The sequence below is a fragment of the Cynocephalus volans genome, chromosome X, assembly GCF_027409185.1.
Source record: "Cynocephalus volans isolate mCynVol1 chromosome X, mCynVol1.pri, whole genome shotgun sequence".
Classification (NCBI taxonomy): domain Eukaryota; kingdom Metazoa; phylum Chordata; class Mammalia; order Dermoptera; family Cynocephalidae; genus Cynocephalus; species Cynocephalus volans.
Genome location: NC_084478.1, coordinates 165,057,014 through 165,081,943, shown reverse-complemented (window position 1 = coordinate 165,081,943; position 24,930 = coordinate 165,057,014). Strand labels below are relative to the sequence as shown.

General features: G+C 38.2%; 1 protein-coding gene across 1 annotated transcript in view; it reads right to left on the bottom strand.

Moving 5' to 3' along the window:
* Nucleotides 1–24,930, bottom strand: part of AFF2 (ALF transcription elongation factor 2) — a 369,137-nt gene that overhangs the window by 180,232 nt on the left and 163,975 nt on the right. The window contains exon 4 of the mRNA XM_063084949.1: nt 15,479–15,523. Coding sequence (XP_062941019.1) covers nt 15,479–15,523 — 45 coding nt within the window. The remainder of the gene's footprint in view (nt 1–15,478; nt 15,524–24,930) is intronic.

Here is a 24,930-nt window from a genome sequence, read left to right as displayed (position 1 = left end):
GTACCCTCTCATTCCCAGGACCTGGAGATGAAGGCATTATTCCTTTCACTGAGCACAGGGAAAGGAAACTTGCCTGAGGCCTGGATTGTGGATAGACAGTTCCCTACATTGCCCACCAAGCCAGGCATATGCCTGGAATTTCTCTTCTTTTCTCTCTTTTGTGGGAACATTCACTTTATCTCTTTTTACCTACTTAGCCTCATTTTTTGTTATTTCCTATATAGTAGGGGCACTACTCAGAGCTACAGTAGCATTTCACCAATATATTCTACATAGCCTCAGGATGGAAATAAATTATTCAGATCCACTCTAAACAAAGGCAAGGATACATAGTCTAAAAGATAAAATGAGGTTTGGTTTTATTTAATGATAAGACTCAGAATGAAGATCTAGAGCAGATTAACAGAGTTCTGTTCAGTATATCTCTCTACAGTAATGAAAATATTGTATTCTGTGCTGTCTAATATGATAGCTACTGGCCACATGTGGCTACTGAGCACTCGAAATGTGCCTAATGGACTGAAGAACTGAACTTTTAAATTTTCTTAAAGTTTAATGAATCTAAACTTAAATAGCCGGTCACATGTGGCTGGTGTTACTGTGTTGAACAGAGTAAAATAGTCAACACTTTACAGATGGAAAACCTGAAGCACATAATGGTTAAGAGACTAGCTGAGGGTCATAGAGTAAGGGTCAGGACTAGCTGTGAGGTCCCTTCACACCCAGTCCAGTGTCACTGGCACACTGCTTTTATCTTAATCATAGTTCTTCCAAAGGTCAGCATGTATGGTCCTTGCTCTGTAACACAGGAGAGAAGCAAACCAGGCTCTGACAACATCGAGGCAGGTCCTCCAGGCCTCAGACCCACCATTTACTTTTGTCTCAAAAGCACTGGCAGTGTGAGGCTGTGTGGGGGATCCTGAATTAAAGAGCAGTAAAGAGGCTGCAAAGTTGGAGGATGGACAAGACATTCAGTTTTCCTCCAAATAAAACAGGACCTGGAAAGTAGGATGGGAGCTGAATAGAAAACCATTAGGGGCCCAGACAGCCAGGGTGCTTTCTTTCCAACTTAGTTGTAGATTGGCCTTAGTTCTTTATTTTGTGATTCTGTAATTTCCAATTAACATGCTGCCAGGGAAGAGCTGTATGAGTCTGTTCATGTTAACGTGTTCCTCCCAGGAATGGAGGACTTTGGGGGAATGGAGTGTTTAATAGAAGCAACATACAGGTTATCAGCCAAAACAAGATCTGGAAAAACTCACTCTGGTGGAAAGAACGCATCTCATGGAAGCTCCTTTCTTGTGACCACAATGATAATAAGCACAGAGAATGGTGCTGAAACATTATTCTAAAGATTTGAATCAGTTCTCCCATTGTAGTAGCACATGGGGCTCTGCCTTTAGTCAGCGCTTTTTTAAAAGTGACAATGCCAGCATTACCATTCTTTGAGTAGCAATATTAAAAAATGGGTTAAAGCAATGGTATTAAATAATAATTGGTAATGGAAGATGTGAGGGTGATCTCGTTGCAACATCTGTCACCCCATTGACTGCCGGGGTTGATTTGGCTGATCTAGCTGGCTGGGGAGTATCCCCTTCTCCCATCACCCCTCCATATGAGTCCCTTCCAAAGCTGCATGCTTGGTCAAAGAGGATGATCTTTCCGTGTAAATGAGAACCATTCTTAGGTCAAGGGTGTATGAGTAGCTGTGCTCCCCTGTTAGAACCTCTGAACAAGCCCTCAAGATTCATTTGTAGGAGAACGTAAGGTAGTCAAGTTTTTAAGACTCTATACACATCCAAATGAGGAGCCACATGTGGCAGTCTGCCTTTCTCAAAAGAAAAAAAAAAAATTGGCAATGGAAAAACTACACAAAAGGTGGTGCTAAATATATCATTTGGAGAAATAACAAATGGAGTCATTATAATGCCTAATATTTGCATAACTGTTTTACTCACTAAATACTATTTTCTGCTTATCAACATATAATGTTTTCATGGAAAATCAGACCATTATTTTACCTGGGGTGAAAATAACACTATGAGTTCATTTTTTTTCTAACTATTTCTCTATCAATTTGAATCATTCAACAAACACGCTGCATCTACTCTATGAACAATTTATACACCTATACTAATTACATTAGTGTGTATGTACTGCCGGGGGTGGGGGGGCTTCCGGGCTAGGCCAATGGGACAGAGTAATAAGACCATGCCTTAATGGACCTCACATTCTACCATGAGAGGCAGCTCTATGCAACCCCCTCACATAAACAAAGGCAACAAGTGTAGGTATATAAAAATTGCTAGGGGGACCTAGAAGATAGATAGAGAAATTAATTCATTAATTTCAGTGGTCTTTGTGCTGGCTCTCACATGGTGTAAACAGGAGGTCACCAGGCACAGAGAAGAGTGGATGAGCTTACAGGCAGAGAAAGTGGCCAACACACAGAGGCAGGCAAGGAGATGGCACACTTGAGGAAGGGAGAGAAGTCTGGGAAGGATGGAGAAAGGAAAAGATAAAAAGTAGGCATGAATATTGGCATAAATGATGGGCCTTGACTGCCAAGGTAAGGACTTAGGAGTTTATCTTTTGGGTGACTGGGGAAGCACAGTACCTCTGCTTGAATACCTTCAGTGACAATGATCTCACCTCCCTTCTATCCTTGGATAGATCCACCAGTTAGGACAGGCGAGAAAGAAAGAATATAATATTCTAATATTTATTGAGTGTCCCAAGCACAATTCTAGGCACTCTACATGCATCATCTAACTTAATCTTTCCAATAATCCTGAAAATTAGGCAATATTATCACAATTTTGTAAACAAGATACAGAGAGATAAAGTTACCCATCTATTTGCTTAACCATGATGTCTCCCTAGAACATTCTTCCTTTTATTGCTGTAATACTTATCCCTCTCTAACTGACTGTCAGAAGTTGGGTTCCACCAACTGAAGCCTCCTACCCAAATCCAACCTATTTCCACAAGGTAGTCCCTCAGGCAGCCACAGCCTGCTCTTCTAGTTCAACTTTCTTTTGTTTAATCTAGCCTATCTCTTCAGCCATTCTGATTTTGAATTCACTCTAGTTTCTGGTTACTCCTTGCTAAATGCATTTCAGTTTAGCAACATACCTCTTGAAAATTTTTATGAAAGTAATCTAAATTATAGACATTGAGAAAATATAGAAAAAAAATTCACCTCCCATCACTTTAACAAACAAGAACTGTCATTTCAGAGTATTTTCCCTTTGTTTATTTTTATTCATATTTTAACATAGCTATAGTAATTAAGTACATAAAATGTTATATGCTGGTTATTTCATGTAACATTATATCATAATTTTTTCCCCATAACAGCACACGATCACAAAATCCATCTTTTTAATGGATGATTATTCTTCTAAGTGTATAAATCTGAGTTTGCTTAACTATTGTCCTACTGTTGGGTATGAAGTAGCATTCTTTGCTACTACAAATAATGTTGTGATAAATAAATGTGTTCATGTAGTTTTTCTAGAAGTTTGGATTTTCCCCAAAGCATGGATTCCCTGAAGCAGAATTACAGATGATCAATGTCCCTCTAAAAATGGGGTAGTCAGCCTAAATAAATGAAGAGGTACCATGTTCAAAAGCTGAAAGATGCAACAATGCAAAGTTGTAAATTCTCTCCAAATTGATTGATAAATGTAATGTAATACTAACCAATATTCAAGCAGGATTCTTGGTAAATATAGACAATGTGATTCTTAAATTCATACTGAAAGGAAAAGGAACTAAAATAGTTAAATCCTTTTTATAAAAAAAGAGCAAAGTTGGAGGATTTACATTTCCCTACTTTAAGAGTTACTATAAAGGTACAGAAATCAAGACATTATGGTACTGATGAAAGGCCAGGGACCTAGAACAATGCCACAGACTACACAGTCCAGAAATAAATCTACATAAGTATGGTCAATTGGCTTTTTACAAAAGTGCAAAAGAAATTCAATGGACAGGGATAAAAGACATGATTTTAAATGAATGGTGCTGGAACACAATGAACAGAATAAATCTCAACCTACATCTCATACCACATATCAAAATTAATCCAAAATGAATCAAAGACCTAAATAAAGCTCTTAGAATAAAACATGAGAGAAATTTTATGACCTGGGGTTAGATAACAAGTTCTTAGACTTGATATCCAAATCATAATCCATAAAAAAAAAAAAAAAAGATAAACCGGACTTCATTAAAATTGGGAAATTTTATTCTTACAAGGACACCATCAAGAGAATGAAAAGACAAGCCACATCTTCTGACAGAATATTTGCAAGTCACATACCTAACAAAAGACTTATATCCAGAATGTAACAAAAACTCTCAAGATTCAAAAATAAGGTAATAAGGAACCTGACTTTAAAAATGGGGAAATTATTTGAACAGAGACTTCATCAAAAAAGATGTACGAGAAATACCACATGTTCTCACTTATTGGTGAGAACTAAAAATAAATAAATAAATTCACACACACACACACACACACACACACACACACACACACAAACCGGGTGGGGGGGGAGAAGACATAACAACTACAGTTCCTTGAAGTTGATATGGCAAGCAAACAGAAAGGACATTGTTGGGTGGGAGGGAGGAGAGGGAGGAGGGAGGGAGGTTTCAGTAATGGGCCACTATAATCAACTACATTGTATATCAACAAAATTAAAATAAATAAATAAATAAATAAATAAAAATATGTACAAATGGAAAATAAGCACATGCTAAACATCACCAGACATTTAGAAAATTCAATTTAAAACCACAATGATATACCACTACCTACCTATTAGAAAAGCTTAAATTAAAAAAAAAAAATAGCAATAAGACTAAGTGTTGGGAAGGATGCTAAGCAACAAACAGGGTCTTTCATACATTGCTGATATGAATGCAAAATTGTACAGCTACTCTGGGAAACAATTTAGTATTATTTTTTACAAAATTAGACACACACTAACCATATGACCCACTTCTGAGTATATACCAAAGATAAATAAAAACATATGTTCACACAAAAATCTGTACATGATTATTAATACCAACATTATTCATAATCACCAAGAACTAGAAACAGCCCAAATGTTCTTCAGCGGGCAAATGGATAAACAAATTGTGGTACATCCATGCAATAGAATGTTAGGAACAGAATGGAATAAATTATTGATATGTGCAACAACATAATTGAATTTCAAAAATGTTAGGCCCAAGTGAAAGAGTCTACTTTGGAAAGGTTGCATACTGTATGATATTATACTTGTATATACATTCTGAAAAAGGCAAAACTGTAGGGTCAGAAGACATGTTAGTGGTTTCTGGGGTTGGGGGTGGGGAGGAGAATCTAACTGCAAAGAGGTAATATGAGGGAATTCTTTGGGATTTTGGAATTGCTTTGTACTGTGTTACAATTGGTGATTACAAGAATCAATGCATATGTTATAACTCGGGATTGTAACTAAAAAGATATATGTTCGGTAAAATTTATATATATTTTTTTAATGTGCTGGCTGGAAATCAATACCTTATTTTAAGTGGGGTCTGCCAGAACAGAGCAGAGGAGATCTAGCTCCTTATTAGTTCTAGATATTCTAGATTAGGGATCAGCAAAGTACCTCCCACAGGCCAAATACTGCCTGTTTTTATAGATAAACATTTATTGGAACACAGTCACAACCATTCTTTTACATATTGTCTATGGATACTTTCATGCTACAGTAACAGAGTTGAAGAGTTGAGACAGAGATCATATGGCCTAAAAAGTCAAACATATTTACTATCTGGCCCCTTACAGGAAAAGTTTCCTCACCCCTGCTCTGGATGCTTCCCTTCTATTAATATACTTTGGAGCAGTATATATGTTACTGCTTAACTTTTTCTTTTCTGCTCTAAACATTGGTGGACCCAAGTATAGTATATTATCATATAATTAACACTCCTATGAAACTTCATTTTATTAGATTTGATCCATCTGGTAAGCTGTCTTCCTGAATCTGATATGAGGAATTATTAGCAATGTCTCCTAGCTTCACTGTTGTCCACTGGGTCAGGGGCTGAGTTCTGCAGTAAACATTTAAAGCCTGCTCCTTCAGCCCCATGTCCTTATGGTGAAATGCAGAATGCATATGTTTGAAAGCATGAAATCTGGAGCTAGACTGCCTGGGGTGAGATTTTGACTCTGCCACTGGTTAGCTTTTGAACTTGGAGAGTCAGTTAAATTCAAAGTACTTCATTTCATTATCTGTAACAGGGAGATGATAATAGTACTTGCTTCCTGGCATTGGTATGGTGATTATATAAGTTATTATACATGAAATCCTTAGAAGAGTGCCAGGTACAAAAAATTGCTATGCAAGTGATTGGTGTTATTATTAGCATATACTTTAAATTCAGGCCAACTTGAGTTTCAGTCATGTGTCAACCTCTTAGTACCTGTATGCTTATGTGATTTGGAGCAATTTATTCAACTCTATGAGGGCTCCAGGCTGTTGTTGACCCATTAGTCAGTGGCCCTTGCGTAATGAGCTAAGCACTGCTGGAGAAAATTTAACAATCTACAGATTGAAATCTGTATAAATATAGTGTCTTCAATAATACATGAAGCCTTGATACTGCCTCATAATCTTAATGTATTTCTTTAGATAACCCCCTCTCTCTCTCTTTCAATGACACTTTCAAAACTTTTCCAATCTCCTCAAACCTCTAAATTTTCCCCTGACTGCTTCATACCCCTGCTAGCTCATCCTGAGACTTGGATGTAAAATAAATAAACAAAAAAATAATTCTTCCATATTTACTTCTAATATTTTATGTTTTGTATTTAATCTTTAATACATCTGGAAATTATATTGTTGTATGGTGTGAGGTAAGGATCCAAGATTAATTTAGGGAGAATAGAAATGTTTGTGATATCATCTTCCTTTCCATTTCTTTAAATATTCTTTGGTGTCTCTCATAGTGAGTTGGTTTATTCGCATAGATCTGACATATTTCTTGTTAAATTAATTCATAAGGTATAAAGGAAGCATTTTTGTCTATAATATCTTACAGTTGTGTCCTTTGTATATAAAGATTATTTGTTTCTATATATTTATTTTGCACACAGCAACTTTGCTGAATTGGTGTATTATTCATAATAGTGTTTTTGGTTAATTCTCTTGGGGTTTCCAGGAAAACAGTATATATCTAATCTACAAATAACAACCATTTTACACATTCTATCTCACTATAATACCTCTTATTTCTTTACTTTAATGTTCTTGGCTAACCTCCAGAACTGGAGCCAGTTTCAATATTGAATAATAGTTGTGTAAAGAACATCTAGTCTTTTTTTGACTATAACGGGAATGCTTCTAGAGTTTCCCCACAAAATGTGACACTAGCTTTTTGGGTGAGATGAATATATTTAATCACATTAAGGATGTTTCCATCCACTTCTCTTTTATCAAGAATGGGTGTTGAGTTTTGTCAAGTGTCTTTTAGTATCTATGAAGGTGATCTTCTACTTTTTTTTCTGTTTATAAAAGGCACTATATAATAAAGGATTTCTTAATATTAAACCAGCTTTACATCCTGGAATAAAGCCCATTTGGTCACGGTGCATATCATTTAAAATGCTGTCTGAGTCTGTTAGTACAGTCATACTGTGGTATCTGTGGGAGATTGGTTTCAGGACCTCCCATGGATACCAAACTTGATGGATGCTCAATCCCTGATATAAATGGTGTAGTATTTGCACATAACCTATGCACATCCTCCCTTATACTTTAAATCATCTCTATATTACTTATAATACCTAATACAATGTAAATGCTGTGCAAACAGTTGCTATACTGTATTGTTTGGGGAATAATGATAAGAAAAAAAGACTGTACATGTTCAGTACAGACACAATTTTTTTTTAATGTTTTCAATCCATGGTTAGTTGAATTCATCATTGTGGAACCCATGGATATGGGGGGCCAAAAGTATTTCATCAAGGAACTTTGCATCAATATTCATTAGTGGTATTATTCTGTAATTTTATTTTTTGTGTTTTATTTTTGTCAGATTTTTGGTATCAATATTATGTGCTAGGTTGGCTTTTCTAAAAAATACTTTGCAAATTTTTCTTTTTGTTCTGTGTTCTGGAACAGTTAAGCTGTGTTATTCCTTAATAGATTGGTTGAATTTTCCTGTGAAATCACATCTGGGACTGATGCTTTTGTAAGGGGTGGGGCAAGGCTTCATTTAATTGATGGTGATAAGTCTGTTTAGATTTTCCATCTCTTCTGGAGTCAGTTTCAATCAATTATATTTCACTGGAAAATCATCCATTTCATCTAGATGCTTATATTTATTTGGACAGAGTTCAGCAAATTGCCACTCATGATTCTCTTAGTTTTTGCTGTATATGAGGTTATCCTTATTATTCCTTGATTTATGTATTTTTGGTTTTCCCCTTTTATTCTCAGTAAAGCTAGGCAACAAATTATCTATTTTATTGTTGTTAATATTTTAATGAGGGAAAAAAGATCTTGAATTAATTATAATGATTTTCTGTTCATAATTCATTAATTTGCATCTCGATTTATCTACTTTTTAGATAGCATCTTTAAGCTCTTCTGCCATTGATTTTGCTCATTTTTTAAGATAAATTTCTTCATATTTTAAAAAATATCATGCCACTATGATGGTCATAGCTTTAGTTTGTTTCATAGCAATATTTTTTTTTCTAGTACATTTTTCTCTGTGATTTTTTAAAAATTATTTTTTTACATAGAGCTTGTGGTGAGTCCTTTTTATTATTACTAACTTTTTACTGACAAGAGTTCTTACAGGACTAGTGAGGGTTTTGGCTGAATTCCAGACTAGCAGGAATTCTCTTCAGAACACAAGTGTGTGGGACTGAGAGCCTTTGGCCTTGATTTCTCTCTTATTAACATATATCAGCTCTGCAAACTACTTGCAAAGCAGCATCTCACTCTTCCACCTTGGCTAACCAACAAAGTGCTTTCCAAAATTATTTATGTAATTTCTCATCCATTTCTTCCTACCTCACTTTTCAAGATATGTCTCAAACTTGGTCTACAGATGCTCCCGTCTCCAACTTGCACACGCATTCTTATTATTACAATATTTTTCTTTTCATGGTGTGTCACTTATTTGAAAGATCAGTGTTTCATCAGCTATGCCTCAAATCCATGACCATGGAAATCATCTCTTGGCTTCTTCCTTGCTTGACCTTCACAAAATAAATTATGATTTAGGCTAATGGATGTCTTCTGGTTAGATCAGTTACGAAGTTTAAGTTTATTTTTCTCATTCTCCTTAATGCTTTTAGTGATATATAAGAGAAGGGGCAAATCTTGCTTTATTCTTGCATTCTTCCATCTTGATACTAGAAGATGCCTGCCAAATTGGTTCTGAGAGGTTACTTTCTCGATGCATTTTTCCAGAAAAAGTAGTTTTATCTTTACACAGATGAGAGTAACATGGTTAACTTCCTTGCATTACCTCTTTTTTTTCCCACAGCCCAATCTCACTAGCACAGCCAGGACAAAAACGCTGGCTCTCTAACATCAGTTGGAAGCTATTACTTCTTTCAGATAAGCCTAGAATGCTTTTTGGCAAACCAATACTTTGTTTCGTTACCTTCTCTGTACACCCCAGATACAGAAAGCAGGTGTAAATTCTACACATGGCTTAAATTCTCACCCACTTTTATTAATTCAATAGAAAATAATAAATCACCATATTCACAAAAAGAAACAGGTTGACAGAAAACAGACTTATTTTTATAGCACACCTAAGATATATAGAGACTCATATATTTATTCAGCTATTTTAAAGGGGCTACTCTTGCTCACTCCCTGGACTGCTAAAGCTGGGTTGCTAAGTTACTGGTGTTTGACATCATCTCTTCCCTGACATCTCTCCATGTTTGACAGGTTCCCATGATTCACTGGGCCAGTCACCTCATTACTCACGTTACTCTTTCCCAATAACGTCTGTAAAATCATTTAAAATTCACCTCATATAGTAGCCACAAACCCCCAGATTCCACATGAAAATATTTAAACTGCTTGACAGGCTCTAAGTATATTTGGAAACACACTGAATGGCTTGCCTACATTGTCCGCATAATAGTTGTCATAATTAAATATAGCATCTTCTGGGTTGATTTGTGTTTGAGAAAAGAGGAAATGATTACTGGGAGGCAAATAATGTGTAATATCTCTTATGGGCTAATTTGGTTCCATGAATAGCTCACCTCACATATGCATGCTATGTATTAAGTCTATTTAGTGCTTTGAATTAGCTTCAGAAAAGGTAATACTCCATATAATTTACCCAGTCAAGGACATTTTCACCTGCTGACAAATTTACATATTTCCCAGTGCCATTAGGTAAGAGCTAGTCATCAGATTAGCAGAGGGTACAATCATTAGTTGGTTAATTTATTTGACTCCATCAATGTTAACATTAATTATAGTCTATATCATGTATAGCAATTGTTGTCATTCTTGGTTGGAACACTATATTACTCTTTCAAGAAAATATAATTTTAAAAGTACACACCAGAATAGGATAGATGTTTCTTGAAACATCCCAGAAGGATTAGTATTTCAAACAGCTATAAAGGAAAATAATTTGCATGATTCCAATTTAACATTATTTATACATTAATCTGACAGGATATAAAATCAATTGCCTAATTATTGGTTAAATTTATAAAAGAAATTCTACTGAAAGGTTCTTGATTGTGCCAGATAGTTATGATAATATAATCAAATTTCCTTTCAGACATAATTGTCTGACCAATCTTGTTCCCTGATCCATTTTTTTCTCACTCATGAGATGGGCTTTTTCATTTGTTTTCCTGTTAAAAATAAAAAATAGCAAGTACTGTACATGGCTGTAATTATTTAGTAAATTCTTTACATGCTAAAAGCTGTAAACTAAAACACAAATCTAATAAGTAAAATTGCCATAATTCAGAATGCTGTAAACACAGATCATACTGTGATCAAAAAGAGGTGCCCATGTAGGTGTTTACCAACCTGATCCATATGGTAGGGAGAAATCTGTAAGATACAGTTTATCATATCAAGTTTCCTAATTCCTAGCTAGCAAATTCTGCATCCCTCATAAACAGTGAATTACCCTTATAGATGTTTGTCTATTAAATTATCAACTATGGAAGGTACTTTGCTGGAAAACACAGTCTGTTCAGCATCAAATTCAAGAGAAGTGCTCTATCTGCATTTTTGACTCTTGAAAGGACTTAATTGATAGTTTGCTGACATTTTCAAGTAAATTCTTGCTAGGAACAAATAAATTATACTACTGCAGAACAAACAATCATTGAACATCATCCTTAGCTAGTAGTATTTAGGGCATGCTGCTATCCTTGGCTTAACTTTTCCAGAAATGATTACTCTAGGACCCATAAAACCCCATGGAGTTCAGAAAAGAAGCTGCTGCTGGTGCCCATATTATTCCATATGAGCAGCCTAGGAATCCCTCATATGATTGATGAATTGTAACTGCAAAATGCCATCACTGGGGCCAGAGCTGTTATTATTTTTCATTTCTGTTTGCACTCGAGGGTAGCTTGACTTTAAAGAGTAAGTGGCATGCTGACGAAAGCAAGTACACAAGCTGGGCTGCACTGCACAAATTGCTGCTCTTAAGTTTCTGATTTGTAAAATGTATAATAAGCAATAATATGTTTGACAAGTAACAAAGATATCTGAATTTATACAGCATGTTTTGTGGGAGATGGTCAGTTTGGTGGAAAGATATTGTAGGCTGGTGAATTCTGATCCATTTGAAAAACTACTTGAAGTTATTTTGACAGAACTGAATTTGTGCAAATTGAGAAAATAACAGAAGCAGAAATGAATTATTGGTTGATGCCATTATAACGTTAATCATAAAGTGGACTGGGACCTGTTAAATAAAGATAGATTCAGGTAAACCTACAGGACAAGAAGGAATGGATAGCACCAAGTTGTCAGAGACCTAGGGACCCGTGATCTGGGGCAAATTACTTCACCTCTCTGGGTTTCAGTCTCTACGATTCTGTAAAGTGTGACTAAGAATAGAGTCTTTGAGGGTTCTTGTGAAGATGCAAAGACATAATGGGCCGAAGGATTGTGCCTGATATACAGTAGACAACACATTACTATATTTATTTTATTAGTAGTAGTAGATTTGCTATTGATGGCTTGATTATTATTTGAAATGATATTTGAAAATATTAAAGAATGGCAAGAAGGAAGAATTAATTCTTAAGACTTGCTCACATTATGTTGATGTGCTGATATTTTTTAAAGTTGCTAGAAATAAGTCAGCCACTGTCTAAAGCTATTTTTTTTTTTTAATTCAGAGATTCTCACTATAGGCTTGTGATATGGTGGTTGACAGTTGGGTGCAGTGCAAAAATCATTTGATTTAGAAAATGAAGACCAGGTTCTACTCTACTTCTGCCACATACCAGACCACCCTTGGTTGCAGGCCATTTAACCTCTCTGGACCTTGATTTCCTGAAATAAGAAGGGACTACCTTATTTCCTATGATCAAAATAAGATAATAAGGTTGAAGTGCTTTGAAAAGCAGTCATCTGCTAGAGGAAAATAAGGTTGCCCTATCTGGTAGCATTAGCTGGTTGAATGTGATTGCACCTGCAAAGGCATGAGGGCAAAAGGAAAAAAAGCTGGAAGACCAGACAAGGTGGCCTCCAGTATATTGCGATAAACAGGGGTACAAAGAAAGAGAAGTGGAAGTGCTTGTCCGAAGGGAGCTGAGCCATTGCCAGAGAAATGGTGAGAGGGGCTTTCAAAGAAAGCCAACTGGTTTGAATTTGAACAGTGTTTTGAGAAAGGGGGCCAAAATAAAATGCATGAGGTATTCCCATTGCCTGGGGGACTGCAGGGCTGAGAGTGGAGAGAGGCTGGTTGTGTTGTACTTGGTTAATAAAAGAAGTCTGGCCCAGTGTGAGATGAAGTGGGTTTGCATGTGTTTGCCTGACAGGCTATGAGGGAAAGAGGGGGATCAGGGAGGAGGGAAAGTTGGGAGAGCAAACAGACTCAGATTTCCGTGTTTTTAAAGACTACTGCACTGGAGGTGGCCAGTGAGATGGAGGGGCAATACTTAGCCCCTGATTTTTAGATGAAGAGACTGCAAGCCACCCAGCTAGGAAGTGCGGATATCTCATGAGCAACTGGAAGCCTGCTCTTCCTTCTGGGACTAGTGTTGCATCCTCTGCATAGCTGCACTATCGTGAGGAGCAGAGACCTGGCTCTCCACTCTTCTTAGCTTGGAAAGTGCTAAGGGGGGTCAAGGAAAGGGAGAGAAAGAGACGAGGTGCTTTCCCCTGAGAAAGAGGCAGATGGGGAGCGAGGCAACGGATTGACTGCAGAACTGTCCACAGTCCTCCAAGGCCCTCAAACCAACAGGAACCCGAACGTGTGATAAAAAAGCCCAGCAAGCACACGCTGTTGTGACACGCAAGGTGGTGTACAAAAATTTAAGAAGTAGTCATAAAATCAGGGACATAAACTTCAGAAAGCTTCATTTTATTCTAAGCACGGGGAATGAAACATTTCATTCTTCAGTAAAGGAAAGTCCACTGATTAACAGTGTTGTTGAAAAAAAAAAAAGAATTCTATACAATCTATAGCACTTCAAGAAAGAAAAGAAGTTTCTCTAGATTCTCTTTCAAGAACAAGAGACTTTTGTTACTCTCTCAAAGGGTGCTATCTTTTATAAGCTTATTAAGGCAACCTGCTTCTTTTCTTTCCAAGCTTAAGTGAAATTCTGTTATTTCTCTAAGTGGCTCCTCCTGCAGACTGGAGCGGCAGCCTCCGACAGGTGTTCACGCTGCTCCCCTCACTTGGTCACTGTGTGAGCCACCTAGGCACCATGGCCTGGTTGCTTTTAAGTAGAGAAATCCAACTGTGACAAATGAGGAGGTGATTTTGAGATGGGTTTGGCATTCCTTTGGGGGTTAAAAACAAACAAACAAAAAAAAACACTGATTTCATTTATGCTTGTGACCCAGGGCAGAAAGGGAGGATAAACAAGGTCACTGTCTAGACTAGAGTAAGATATTTCTTTCAATATTACCTTCCTTTAAGGAAGACAGCTGATGAGCGAGCAAGGATTGAGCAGACTTCCCTGTGTACACCCAGTGAGGAGCATCACGCTTGGGGATTTCACAACATCTGCCTCGTCTGCACCTGGGCCCTTGGGCCCCAGGGACTGAGGGGTGGTTGGGCTCTTATCTTACAAAAGTAGCCAGCATATCCCTAATGCGTACAGTCACCTCTGATCACGGTGATGTGACTCATTTCTTAAATAGTCAAAAACAATGTTCTTGGGCTGAAACAGGTGCTCGAATAACCACAACAGGTGAAATCGGGTGGCAGGCCAACTCCGTGGTAAACAGATTTCTGTTCTTTATTATTCCTTTGGCTGCACTTTCACAGGGTTTGCTTCAAACAGTGGGCTGCTAAGAAGGCATTTACAGAGGAGCAGGCTCAGGAGAGAGCTGGAGTGACTTTGGTAAGTGAGGAAAGGGGGTAAAGAATTGTCAATGGCACACACATTGTTTTCTTTCCCAAATAGAAAACGTGCACGGCTTACAGATGATTACACTGGTCATCATATATCACAATAATGAGCATCTATATACCACTTGGCAGCTTATAAGGGAATTAGAGCAGGTATTATTGTCCTCTTTTACAGACAAGAAAAGGAGATTCAGAAAGATGAAGTCATTTTTCTAAAGACACAGAAGTGACAAATGAAAGAACTCACTCCCATGGATCCTGTTCCTGACATACCATATTGCCTTATGATGCCAAATGGCCAGACAGTAGCTTGGCTTTGATTTTTCCTTTTGGTTTAATTGTTTACTTCAGGAGAGGCTATAGGCACGTTTTCAACTTTGTTCTGCCTCCATGCCATTCCCATGCACAAATTCACTCCCACAAGTAACATCTCCCACAATACACCATCGTTTTCAAGTCTCTCCTCCTCTCCTCCCTTCTCCCACATGTCATCCCCTCATTACAGGCCACAATCTTCACAACCATGTTCCATTGACAGTGTAGTGGGAGGCAGCAGTGAGGTTGAGTTGGGATCCCAGAAAGGCAAAGACTTAAGGGATGGTGCTTGAATAGGGAGTTTCTTAAAAAATGTGGTGGACTGTCCAGGACTCAAAAGGATGCAGGAATGGGAGAGAAGCTTAGTGGTATTAGAAGACTAGGTCAATTACAAGATGGAGAGAGGACAGGTAAGAAATGAGATAGTTGGCAGAAGCAGAAGGGTCTTGAAGTGGAATTTGAGAATTCCCCATCATGACACTCCTTGGAACAGAACAGTAATTACTTTCAACAGCTTATACAGATTGCTTTATTATTAAAAGGCAAAGAAATTAAGTTTTAAACTTACCCGTAAGATTTCCTCAACACAGCTTGGATCACTGGGTAGGCTTACCTGAAACAAAATAAACAGGAAAAAAATTAAACACAGTCTAGTTATTCTCAGGGAAGTGTACTGTGTAATAGTTTATAGGACAAACTGTGAAGAAAAAAATCTAGCTATCAATTTTCTTTTCCTATTAAATACAAAGAAGTAAATACGTGCAAATGGCAAATTTTGTTTTACTTTAATGAAGCAATAAGGCCACAGATCAAGGTGCAGAATTGAAGTGACCCCTTGTTTTGTCACTGATGTGCTATGGGACACTGAACCATCCTTCCTCCCCTCAGACTTCTCTTTGCTCATCTATCCAAAGAAGGAGCTTGACCTCATGATCTTTAAGGCCACTTTGACCCTCCAAGACAGTTTAGTATATTATTCATTAAAAAGAAGAGGCCTACATAAATACTTCTGTAATTAAAATGAGTTATCTTTAAACTTGGGAGTCCAACCAGATGTCTACCATTCTTTTTTTTTTTTTTTTTTTTTTTTTTTACTGAAACATATTGATCGTATGTATCTATGGGGTAGAGCATTGAAAGCAGTACCTGTGTGCAATATGTGATGTTCAAATCAGAATAGTATATTCAACATTATGAATTACAATCATTTATTGTGGCCTTTTACCAATTTTTTGCTAACCCCCCTCCTCCTTTCCTACCTCTGTTGGTCTCAGTTCTGTTCTCTCCTTTTCAAAGTTCAACGAATTATTGTGATCTATCTTTTTCTTTTTCTTTCTCTTTCTTTCTTTCTTTCTTTCTTTCTTTCTTTCTTTCTTTCTTTCTTTCTTTCTTTCTTTCTTTCTTTCTTTCTTTCTTTCTTTCTTCTCTCTCTCTCTCTCTCTCACACACACACACAGACACATACACTTATCAGTGAGGACACACAGTATTTCTGTTTCTGTTCCAAGCATATTTCACTTAACATAATTTTCTCTAAGTTCATCCATGTTGCTGTGAATAGATGCCTACAATTCTTATCCAAAACACTAAGGCTAAATTCCTGTTTAAATAGCATGCTTGCCTTGGCACTTAGAAAGAATCTTAGATATATACCCGGTGAATCACAGGAGACATCTTTTCCAGTGTGACACCTTCCTAATCAATCAAAATTCAAGCCACCAGCAGAAACATACTGAGGATTTACTCCATGCGGGGCACATGGCCCTTTCCTTCAGGGGTTCCATAATCAGTGACAGCATGAAGTCAAATACCAAATTAAGACACCAGCTACAAGGCAGTGCATAATGAGGGACTCAAGAGTGGGACAATCATCTGGAGAAATGTCTGCTGATCACCATGTCACCTGTGCAGTTAAGGACCTCTCCCAAATATTCCTAACTCTCCCCTTCATGCCTCCACCGTCCCCAGGATTGCAATCGATCATTTCCACTTCCCTCCTGTTCTGGTAAGGAGAACAGTGGATTTCTTTCATTCACTGTCTTGGGAGATGAAAGGCCAGTCCTATAAAGAGCACTGCCTCAGAGTCTATATGCTCCAGGCTTCTTGCAAGGGCAGTGAGTTACTCTCTGATTGACTGAAGCATGAACTTAACTACATTTGGGGAAATGAGAAATCGACCATAGACCAGAATTCGTCAATCTTATCTTAAAAAAATGGATGTTAAAAAATACAGCAAAATCTTCAATTTGCATTAAAGTCGCTACTGTACATACATTAATTTCAACCGATATTTATTGAATATCTTCTACATGTAAGGGTCCCTGCTCCAAGGAGCATAAAATCCCAAGTATGGGAGGCAGGCTGAGACTGAGTTACCAACAGCGAGGAGCTGCCCATCCTAGGTTTACTCAGCACGATTACACTTTATGCTTGTTATTGTGGTGTAATTATTGATAGGATCCCTCTCACCCTCAAAAACGTCCCAGTTTGGATGACAAAGTTTACAGTCATATACACTCTTTCATATATAACCTACCGATAACAATAATACTCTAATACTGGGTAAAATAAATTGTAGAAGAAAGCTTTAAAAATTGGCTGGGCGTACTTTATACAGAACCTTAAAAACAGTTTTCAGATAGGGAACCATGAATGATTTGGCCTAGCACAGTTCATTCATTCATTCATTCATTCATTCATTCATTCATTCAACAAATAGTTTTTGAGGGCCAAGGATTGTGTCACCAGACTGGTGTTAGGCAGAGAAGCAACAGGAAGCAAAAGGAGACATAGTTTCTTCCCTCATTGACTTTGCAGGCTCAGGAGGAAGGCAGATAAGAAAAATCACACAGTTAATGCACAATTCTAACTGGTAAGTGAGACAAAGACGACCATCCCGTTGTCAATAGTTCTGCAAAATAAAAGGTCCTATGTCCAAATAAGTGTGGGAAATGCTGCAATCAACATCCCCTCTTGGAGATCCATGATGTAAATCAAAGGCCGTGAGACACCTGTCTAATTGTTTTAATGCAGCACATTCCCAACTTCATTTTTTTTCTAATTTAAAAATTGTTTAATTTTTTTTATTATGCATACAAATGAGGTATTCTTGACCCTTGAATTTTTTGGTTTTTAGTTTTAGTTGTTTTTTGGTTTTTAATTAATAACTACTGCTATTCCGTGGAATGAGTGTATGCAGAATATACACTGGGAGATGCTGCTCTAACATGTTACAGGATTATAGAATTTAACTGCTAATTCTTAATAGCAAATAAAATCTCATTCCATTGCTCAGTGCTCCAGCAGCTGTATTTTCCAAGACAATTCTTGAACTTCTAACAAATACCTCCCCCAAACACAAGGTCGAAAGGATTGTAAACAAAGGCTTAAATCTTAAATATCATTGTTACATTGTATTAGTGTGGGATGCTTAAGCTAAAACATGTATCAACCCAGTCTTACTAAAAGGTCTTTGTTCTCCTTTTTCCACACAAAGACACCAATGATAATTTTTAAATTAAACAGCAAAAAATATCAGTGATATGCAGACACAGCAAGGACACTTGCCTATGAGTCAAAAGAGTTGGGTGGGAGTCCTGACCCTACCACTGGGAACAGGAGTTATTAACTTTACCCCCTCTGCATTCCAGTTTTCCCAACTGTAAAATAAAATAAAATAAAGTAAAGTAAAATAAAATAAAACAACAATAACAATAATAATAAACCTGTCGCTTTCCAATCTCAGAGTTTCTGTGATCATCGAATAAAATAAGTGGTGTGAATGTGCTTTGTAACCCACAAAGCCCCACAGAGTGAATCAAGTTATTACCCCTTGTCCTGTTCTCCTTACTTCTATTATTAAGTCCAGTCTTCTCATCTTTTCAAGCTAAGATCTGACTCACCCTTGCCAACTGCAAATATCATCTCTACACCTGGAATTATAAATGTCTATTTCTTTATGGGAGGAAATGCTGTCAAAATTGAAAGAGTTATGGACTCTGGGGCTTTGCAGCAAATCTAATAATGACTATTGGCGTCGGTAGCAGTCAGGATTGAGACGAACTCGACAGATGAGGGCAGTGAAATAAATATGCATCCAAACCCAGTGTTCAGATAGTTTTCTATTTCAGAAAATACTGGAAGCCAACATTGTCATAAAGTCACCAGCTTCACAAATTCATCTAGTCCAGCCCCACAGCTGTTTTCTCCACAAGACAACGACATTGGAGCCGCAAATGCTTTTCCTCCCTGCAAGTGCTTTTTAATTAAGCAGCAAGCATTTCCTGAGTGCCTAGAACAGAGCTAGGGGTGGGGGGTTGGTAATTTATGAAACTGTGAGGCTTGGACTCTCTCTCCAAGTTAAATGTCTAGACGGGATGGAAAACAAACAATTAGAGACCCACTGGGACATACATTGTAAGGTAGTCAGGACAAGGGTAATAGGATCGTATTCATTCACCCGTCTGCCTATTCATCAGTTCTCCCATTTATTTCTTTAGACAACAAATCCTGATTGAGCTCCCACTGTGCTCAGGATGGTGCCAAGGGGGAAGATTTAAAGACACTGAAGACAACATCATTTCTGCCTTCAAGACTCCACACAAATTGGGGAGGCAACGTTTACAGGAGAAACAGACAGTAGCAAACAGGATTTCCCATTTAGGTGCCAGGGACAGGGTACCTACCGGGTTGACAGACAGAGACATGTCCGAAAGAAGCTCCAAGCCGCTGAGGTCCCCACTGTAGTTCTCACTCCATAGGGGAGTGAGAGGCCACGGATCCGACATGGCTGAGAAGTGGTGGGGCCACCTGAGGCCACTTCAGTTTCTCAGCCCCCTGTGGAGCCGCTCCGGGTCACTGCGCACTGGAAGAAAGCTGGACTGAGGCTGGGGCTCTCGGCCCTCTTGCGCGCTCTCTCTCTCTCTGTCTCTCTCTCATGCACACACCCCCACACCTCTCCAAGTAATTGTGGAGGAGTCGCTGGGACAGGTGTGAAAGAAAGACACTGAGGAAAAGAACTAGTGGTGACTCTGGGATTAGAACTGCTGCCCGTCGAGTTGCCAAGCTGCTGCTTAATCCTGGAGCCACCTTCTCCTCTCTTTTAAATCCACTCTTGAGTATTCAGATAGTCCACAAAGCGCAAGTTAGCCACTCAGAGCTGCAGCGTCCTTTCGCATCCCCCTCTCCGCCCCCTCCTCCTGGAGCAGAAAGCAAGCTGCCCGGCACACAGGGGAGCTGTGCTCTTACTCCTGGCCCTGGACGACACCCTAGTGCTGGGCACTGGTGTGGTCCTCTGAGGGCTGGGGAAGGGAGGTGCACTTCGGGCAGGTGAGAAGTTGACTGAGAGCCCTCACAAGTGCCTGCCCTCTCTGCATGTGATGGTGAAGGCTGCCACCCCATGTAGCCATAGAGAGACCACGCACAGATCCTCTGCCTTGTGATAAATATATATCTTATGAAATAATCAGGGTACCTTTAAATCATCAAATATTCAATTAACTGCAGCAACAATAAATGAATTGCATAGGATGTTTTAATCATTCTGGAATTAATCAGTTTGGAGCATACTTCTTGGCGATTAGAGTAATACAAGATATCAAAAATACCCTGATTGTGGCATTGAGAGACATAAATAGCAGCTAGCACTAATAGAAAACATGGAGATTAATGTAAAACATTAAAAAAATAATGATCATCACATGGTTTACCCGGAGAAGCTCAATGTGTGCCTCTGAGTACATTATTACTAAGGGATTGTGAGGGAAGAGAGGTTATTTATTTTTTTTCTTCTAATATAACCTGGTGCTTGTCCCACAATACCTGACAATCAAAGCCCACTATTCTAGACGTATTCCCCCTGACAAAGACTACTCAAAGTAAAATTTAAGAACTGCAAGCTTAATTGCAAATTAAATAACTGGGCCCAGTTAAACAATATCCACAACTGGCATTGATGGCAGCTTCCAAATTAATTCCGTTTGTATTTTCATTAACAAATTGCTACATTTATCCACAAGATTGATTTACAGGACTCATAGCTCCCCTGACAAGGTATTACTAAGAAAATGAAAACTCAGGTTATTATATCATACTACAAAATGAGTTTTCAGTCTTTTTAAAATGTTTAATCCCCATCATTGGTCATTTGTAAAAACAGGGGACAACAGCCTCTGAAATCCTTATCTGCACGTGTTTTGAGATCCTCTTATCTCTCCATCCAGGGAGTCCCAGTTTTCCAAAATTAATTTGGAAAACTACAAATCAGTTCACATTAGGATCTGTCTGTCCCTTGCTTCCTGCCTCACCTTAACCTGTCCCTATTCTAGTTTGTATTCATGAGTCTATGATTAAATGGGAACAGTTAATATTATATAAGCTGCAGACAGAAGTCCTCAGGTAATATAACTTTAATCAAAACAAAAACAATTTCACAACAGTTACATGGTACAGCCATCCAGCTCATCTTCCAATTTCATTTTAATATAGCAAAAGTCCTGGGTGTCCAAAGAGCTGGTGTTTACTTTAAAATTCTGCTTCTGGCCAATTTTTAAGGAAGTCATTTGCCAAAATACCCCATGTAAAACAAGCTAATATGCACCATTCTCTCTAAAAAAGGAAGCAACAAAAAGTAGAGCATGAAGATGAAAGAAACTTAACACATGCTATTTTAAAGCCAAGTGTAGAAAATGACCTTTTGTCTAGAATCATACATGTAAATAAAACTAAAAAGGTGGAAATATCAGTGAGCTTTTATTTATTTGAGCAAATATATGAGCTAATTTACTATAATTTTCTGGGGGCTCCAGGAGATAGTGGAAAGAGCATGGTCTTTGAAGCTCTACAGACTTGGATTTAAATCCCAGCTCTGAAACTTAACTTGTTTTGTGACCTTGGGGAAGCCACTCGACCATCTCTGAGCCTCTGTTTTCCTATGTCTGTAAGAGGAATAAAAAAAAATCCACTTCTAGGATTTTTGTGATTTTTGAAATGAAGTGAGGTCTATAAGAGTACCTTAACCTGGTAGCGGGTGCATGTTAGGTCTCCATCAGCATCTTCTTGAATGCTTTCCTTGAAAGACCCTTTGAAAGGCCTCAGCACCCTGAGCCTTGGGACCACTGAGGAGATAGTTTGGTTGCCTTGTAAACTGGCTCCCATGACATCTCATGAATGTCGCTAATTATTAAATCCTATTCAGGGGCCCAGTGTATAAAGAGTCTCAGGCTGCTACTCCATCTGCTGGCTCTCACTGAAGGTGACAAAGGAGGTTGGAGATGGGACTTAAGGAGGTACGACAACAGGACAGGGGGTGGGAGGGGTGGGAGGGGGGTGAGCGACATGCTTCATTATGAGGCCATCTCTTCACTGATTGCATTAGGTATGGGCAACAGCAGAATGCATATGCAGAAAGGCCCATCAGCAGCAGAGAGTACCTAATGGCAGACGGAATTTCAAGTGAAGAGTACTTAATTCAGTGGATTCTCAATAGCCATTAGCTCACTGTTCATTTATTTGGTCTAATAACTAATTTCTACATATGTGTGAACTATAAATGGGAAAGGGGAGGTTGGAGGGTGTGTTACAGTCATACAGAAAAACAAGGTACACATCTAGAAATATTATTTTAAGAAACCAAGAACCTATCTAGTAGTGCTTTGCTGCCTGACCCACATTCCTCAAGGAGAGCCCTGCCCCTGGTCATTCTGGTTGCTGCTGTCGCCACTGCCCATACTCACACCCTGGCTGTTCAGTCTCTTTCGGCTAGGTCCCCCAGGGCCAGACCCCCTCCTACTATATTCTCCAGGCTTCTTGCCTAGATTCCTTCCTTCTGGGCTCAGACTCAAGCTGTCTCCTCCTACTTCTTCTGCTAGCCTCCCAGACCCCAACCCCACTCACTTGCCCCTTTCTGCCTGGGCTCTTCTCAACCTTCTCTCTGCTCTTGGTGCCTGCCCTACAACCCACAGCCTTCTGGTCATGGTCCATTCCTTTTGAAACTCCTAGGTATGCATCAGACTCTTTAGGACCTGCAGGATATACATTTCTGCCCTGTCCATGTCCTAGCACCACAACCAAGGACCATTTAGGATTAAAATCTGGATTCCACTAAATCCCCGCTTACTTCATTCTGAACATTAATGGTTTCTTGTGTACAGGCCCATAATCTCTCCTAGGAAAAGAGAAGACTGCAAAAATGAGATGTGCAAATTGGAGTAAAGGCAATTTTTTGAACTAATACATGATTATTATACATAGAAAAGATATATCAGGAAGCAAGCTCATTTTGAATTGTGTCAATTAAAGAGGAAATATTCGAGTTTTTAGCATTATATGCTCCTGACCTCTACGATGGTATAACAAACTCTCATACTATAGAGTAACTAAACAGTTAAAGTATCTGATAAAGTGGTGAAAATCAAAATATTCTGACGGTTAGGAAACAGTATTTCTGTGTCCAAGCTCTACCACTAATAAGCTGTGTGATTTGAGAAAATTCACTTCCTCACCCTCCAGCCTATACACTGAAGACATGGGAACATTTTACAGGTTCCCAGTGTTTTGTATTTCACATAATAGTACAAAAATAATGGGGGATACATATAAGATTACCAGCATTTAATTTTGTCAATAAAGGAGATTACAAAACAAAAACAACTACTATCACTGTTATTTTGTAAAAGAAAAAATTATAACATTCAAAAGGTAAGAAGGGAAAAATCTTAGAATAAAGGACAATTTCTTTGAAATATAGGATGGTTAGCAAACTTTATGCCCACATTAAACACACACCTTTTTTCTTATATTTCATATTTTGCCACAGAATAGCAACACCTTCACCTTGCGTTGGTCACCAGGTGAGATGATCTCTCATATATCATTTGGATCTATGATTTTATTCACCTTTTACTTTATTCTTTTCTATTTTATACATTTTTCCATATGTAGTAGTCCACTTTTAACATTCAACTCTCTATTTCCTATACATGGATGCTGAGGGGTCCTTAAAAAGTTTGTGGAAATATTTGTATTATCTTTTGATTCCATTTTTCCATGAACTTTTTGAAGTCCTCATATCTTCAGTGTGGATCACTGATGCTAATTGTCAAATTCCAACTCTTCCCCTGCCAGTGGTTTTTAAATGCATAGGAACTGCAAACTAATTTCTGTACTAACCAATACAAACATAATTAAGAAAGCAAACCTATGTAACAAGTGGTATATGGCATTTAGCATGTGTGTACCACAGACTTGATCTATAAAATAGATTTCACAGTTTAGTCATCCTAAAATGAAACTAAACCAAAAGACCGTTTATAGTCCCTTTTGCTAAGAGATCACATTCCACATAGCATAGCATACAATCTTTCACACGTCATGTATTCCAAAGCCAAACATGAATTCTTAAAAGTGGCTAGGGAGGCAGGAGGAAAATCTGGCAAGCATGGGGTCCCAGAAACCTAAAAGAGAAAGTGCTCTCAGAAGAAAGTGGCCATTCAGTAAGATGAGAATGCAGAATTGGGCATTAGCTTTGGCACGATCTAGGTTATTGGCAATCTTAGTCAGAGCTGTTTTAGCAGTATGGTGGGGTTGCAAACCTGATTGAGTGTTGAGGAGAGAGTAGGAGGGGCAGAAATGGAAAGAGTTAATAAACAGTTTCTACTGTGAAAGGGAGTAAAGAAATGGGATGATAGAAAGTGATGGTATGGGGTCAAGGTTTTTGTTTTGCTTTGTTTCGTTTGTTTTTTAAAGAGGGTTTATATTTAAGGCATATTTATATAACAGTGGGTAGAACCCAGTGGAGAGAGAAAAAATGTTGCCGAAGAGAAAGTGAGTGATTGTAAAAGCAAAGTCCTTGAGAAGGGGAGAGTGGATCATGACACATCTGGAGAGATTGGCCTGAAATAGAAGCACAGACACTTCTTCCATTGTTACAGGAGGAAAGCAGAGTGCCTAGGTACAGAAGCAGCTGGGTTGGGGAATTTAGGGATGAGAAGATGAGGTGGTACTTGTCTGATAGCAACTATT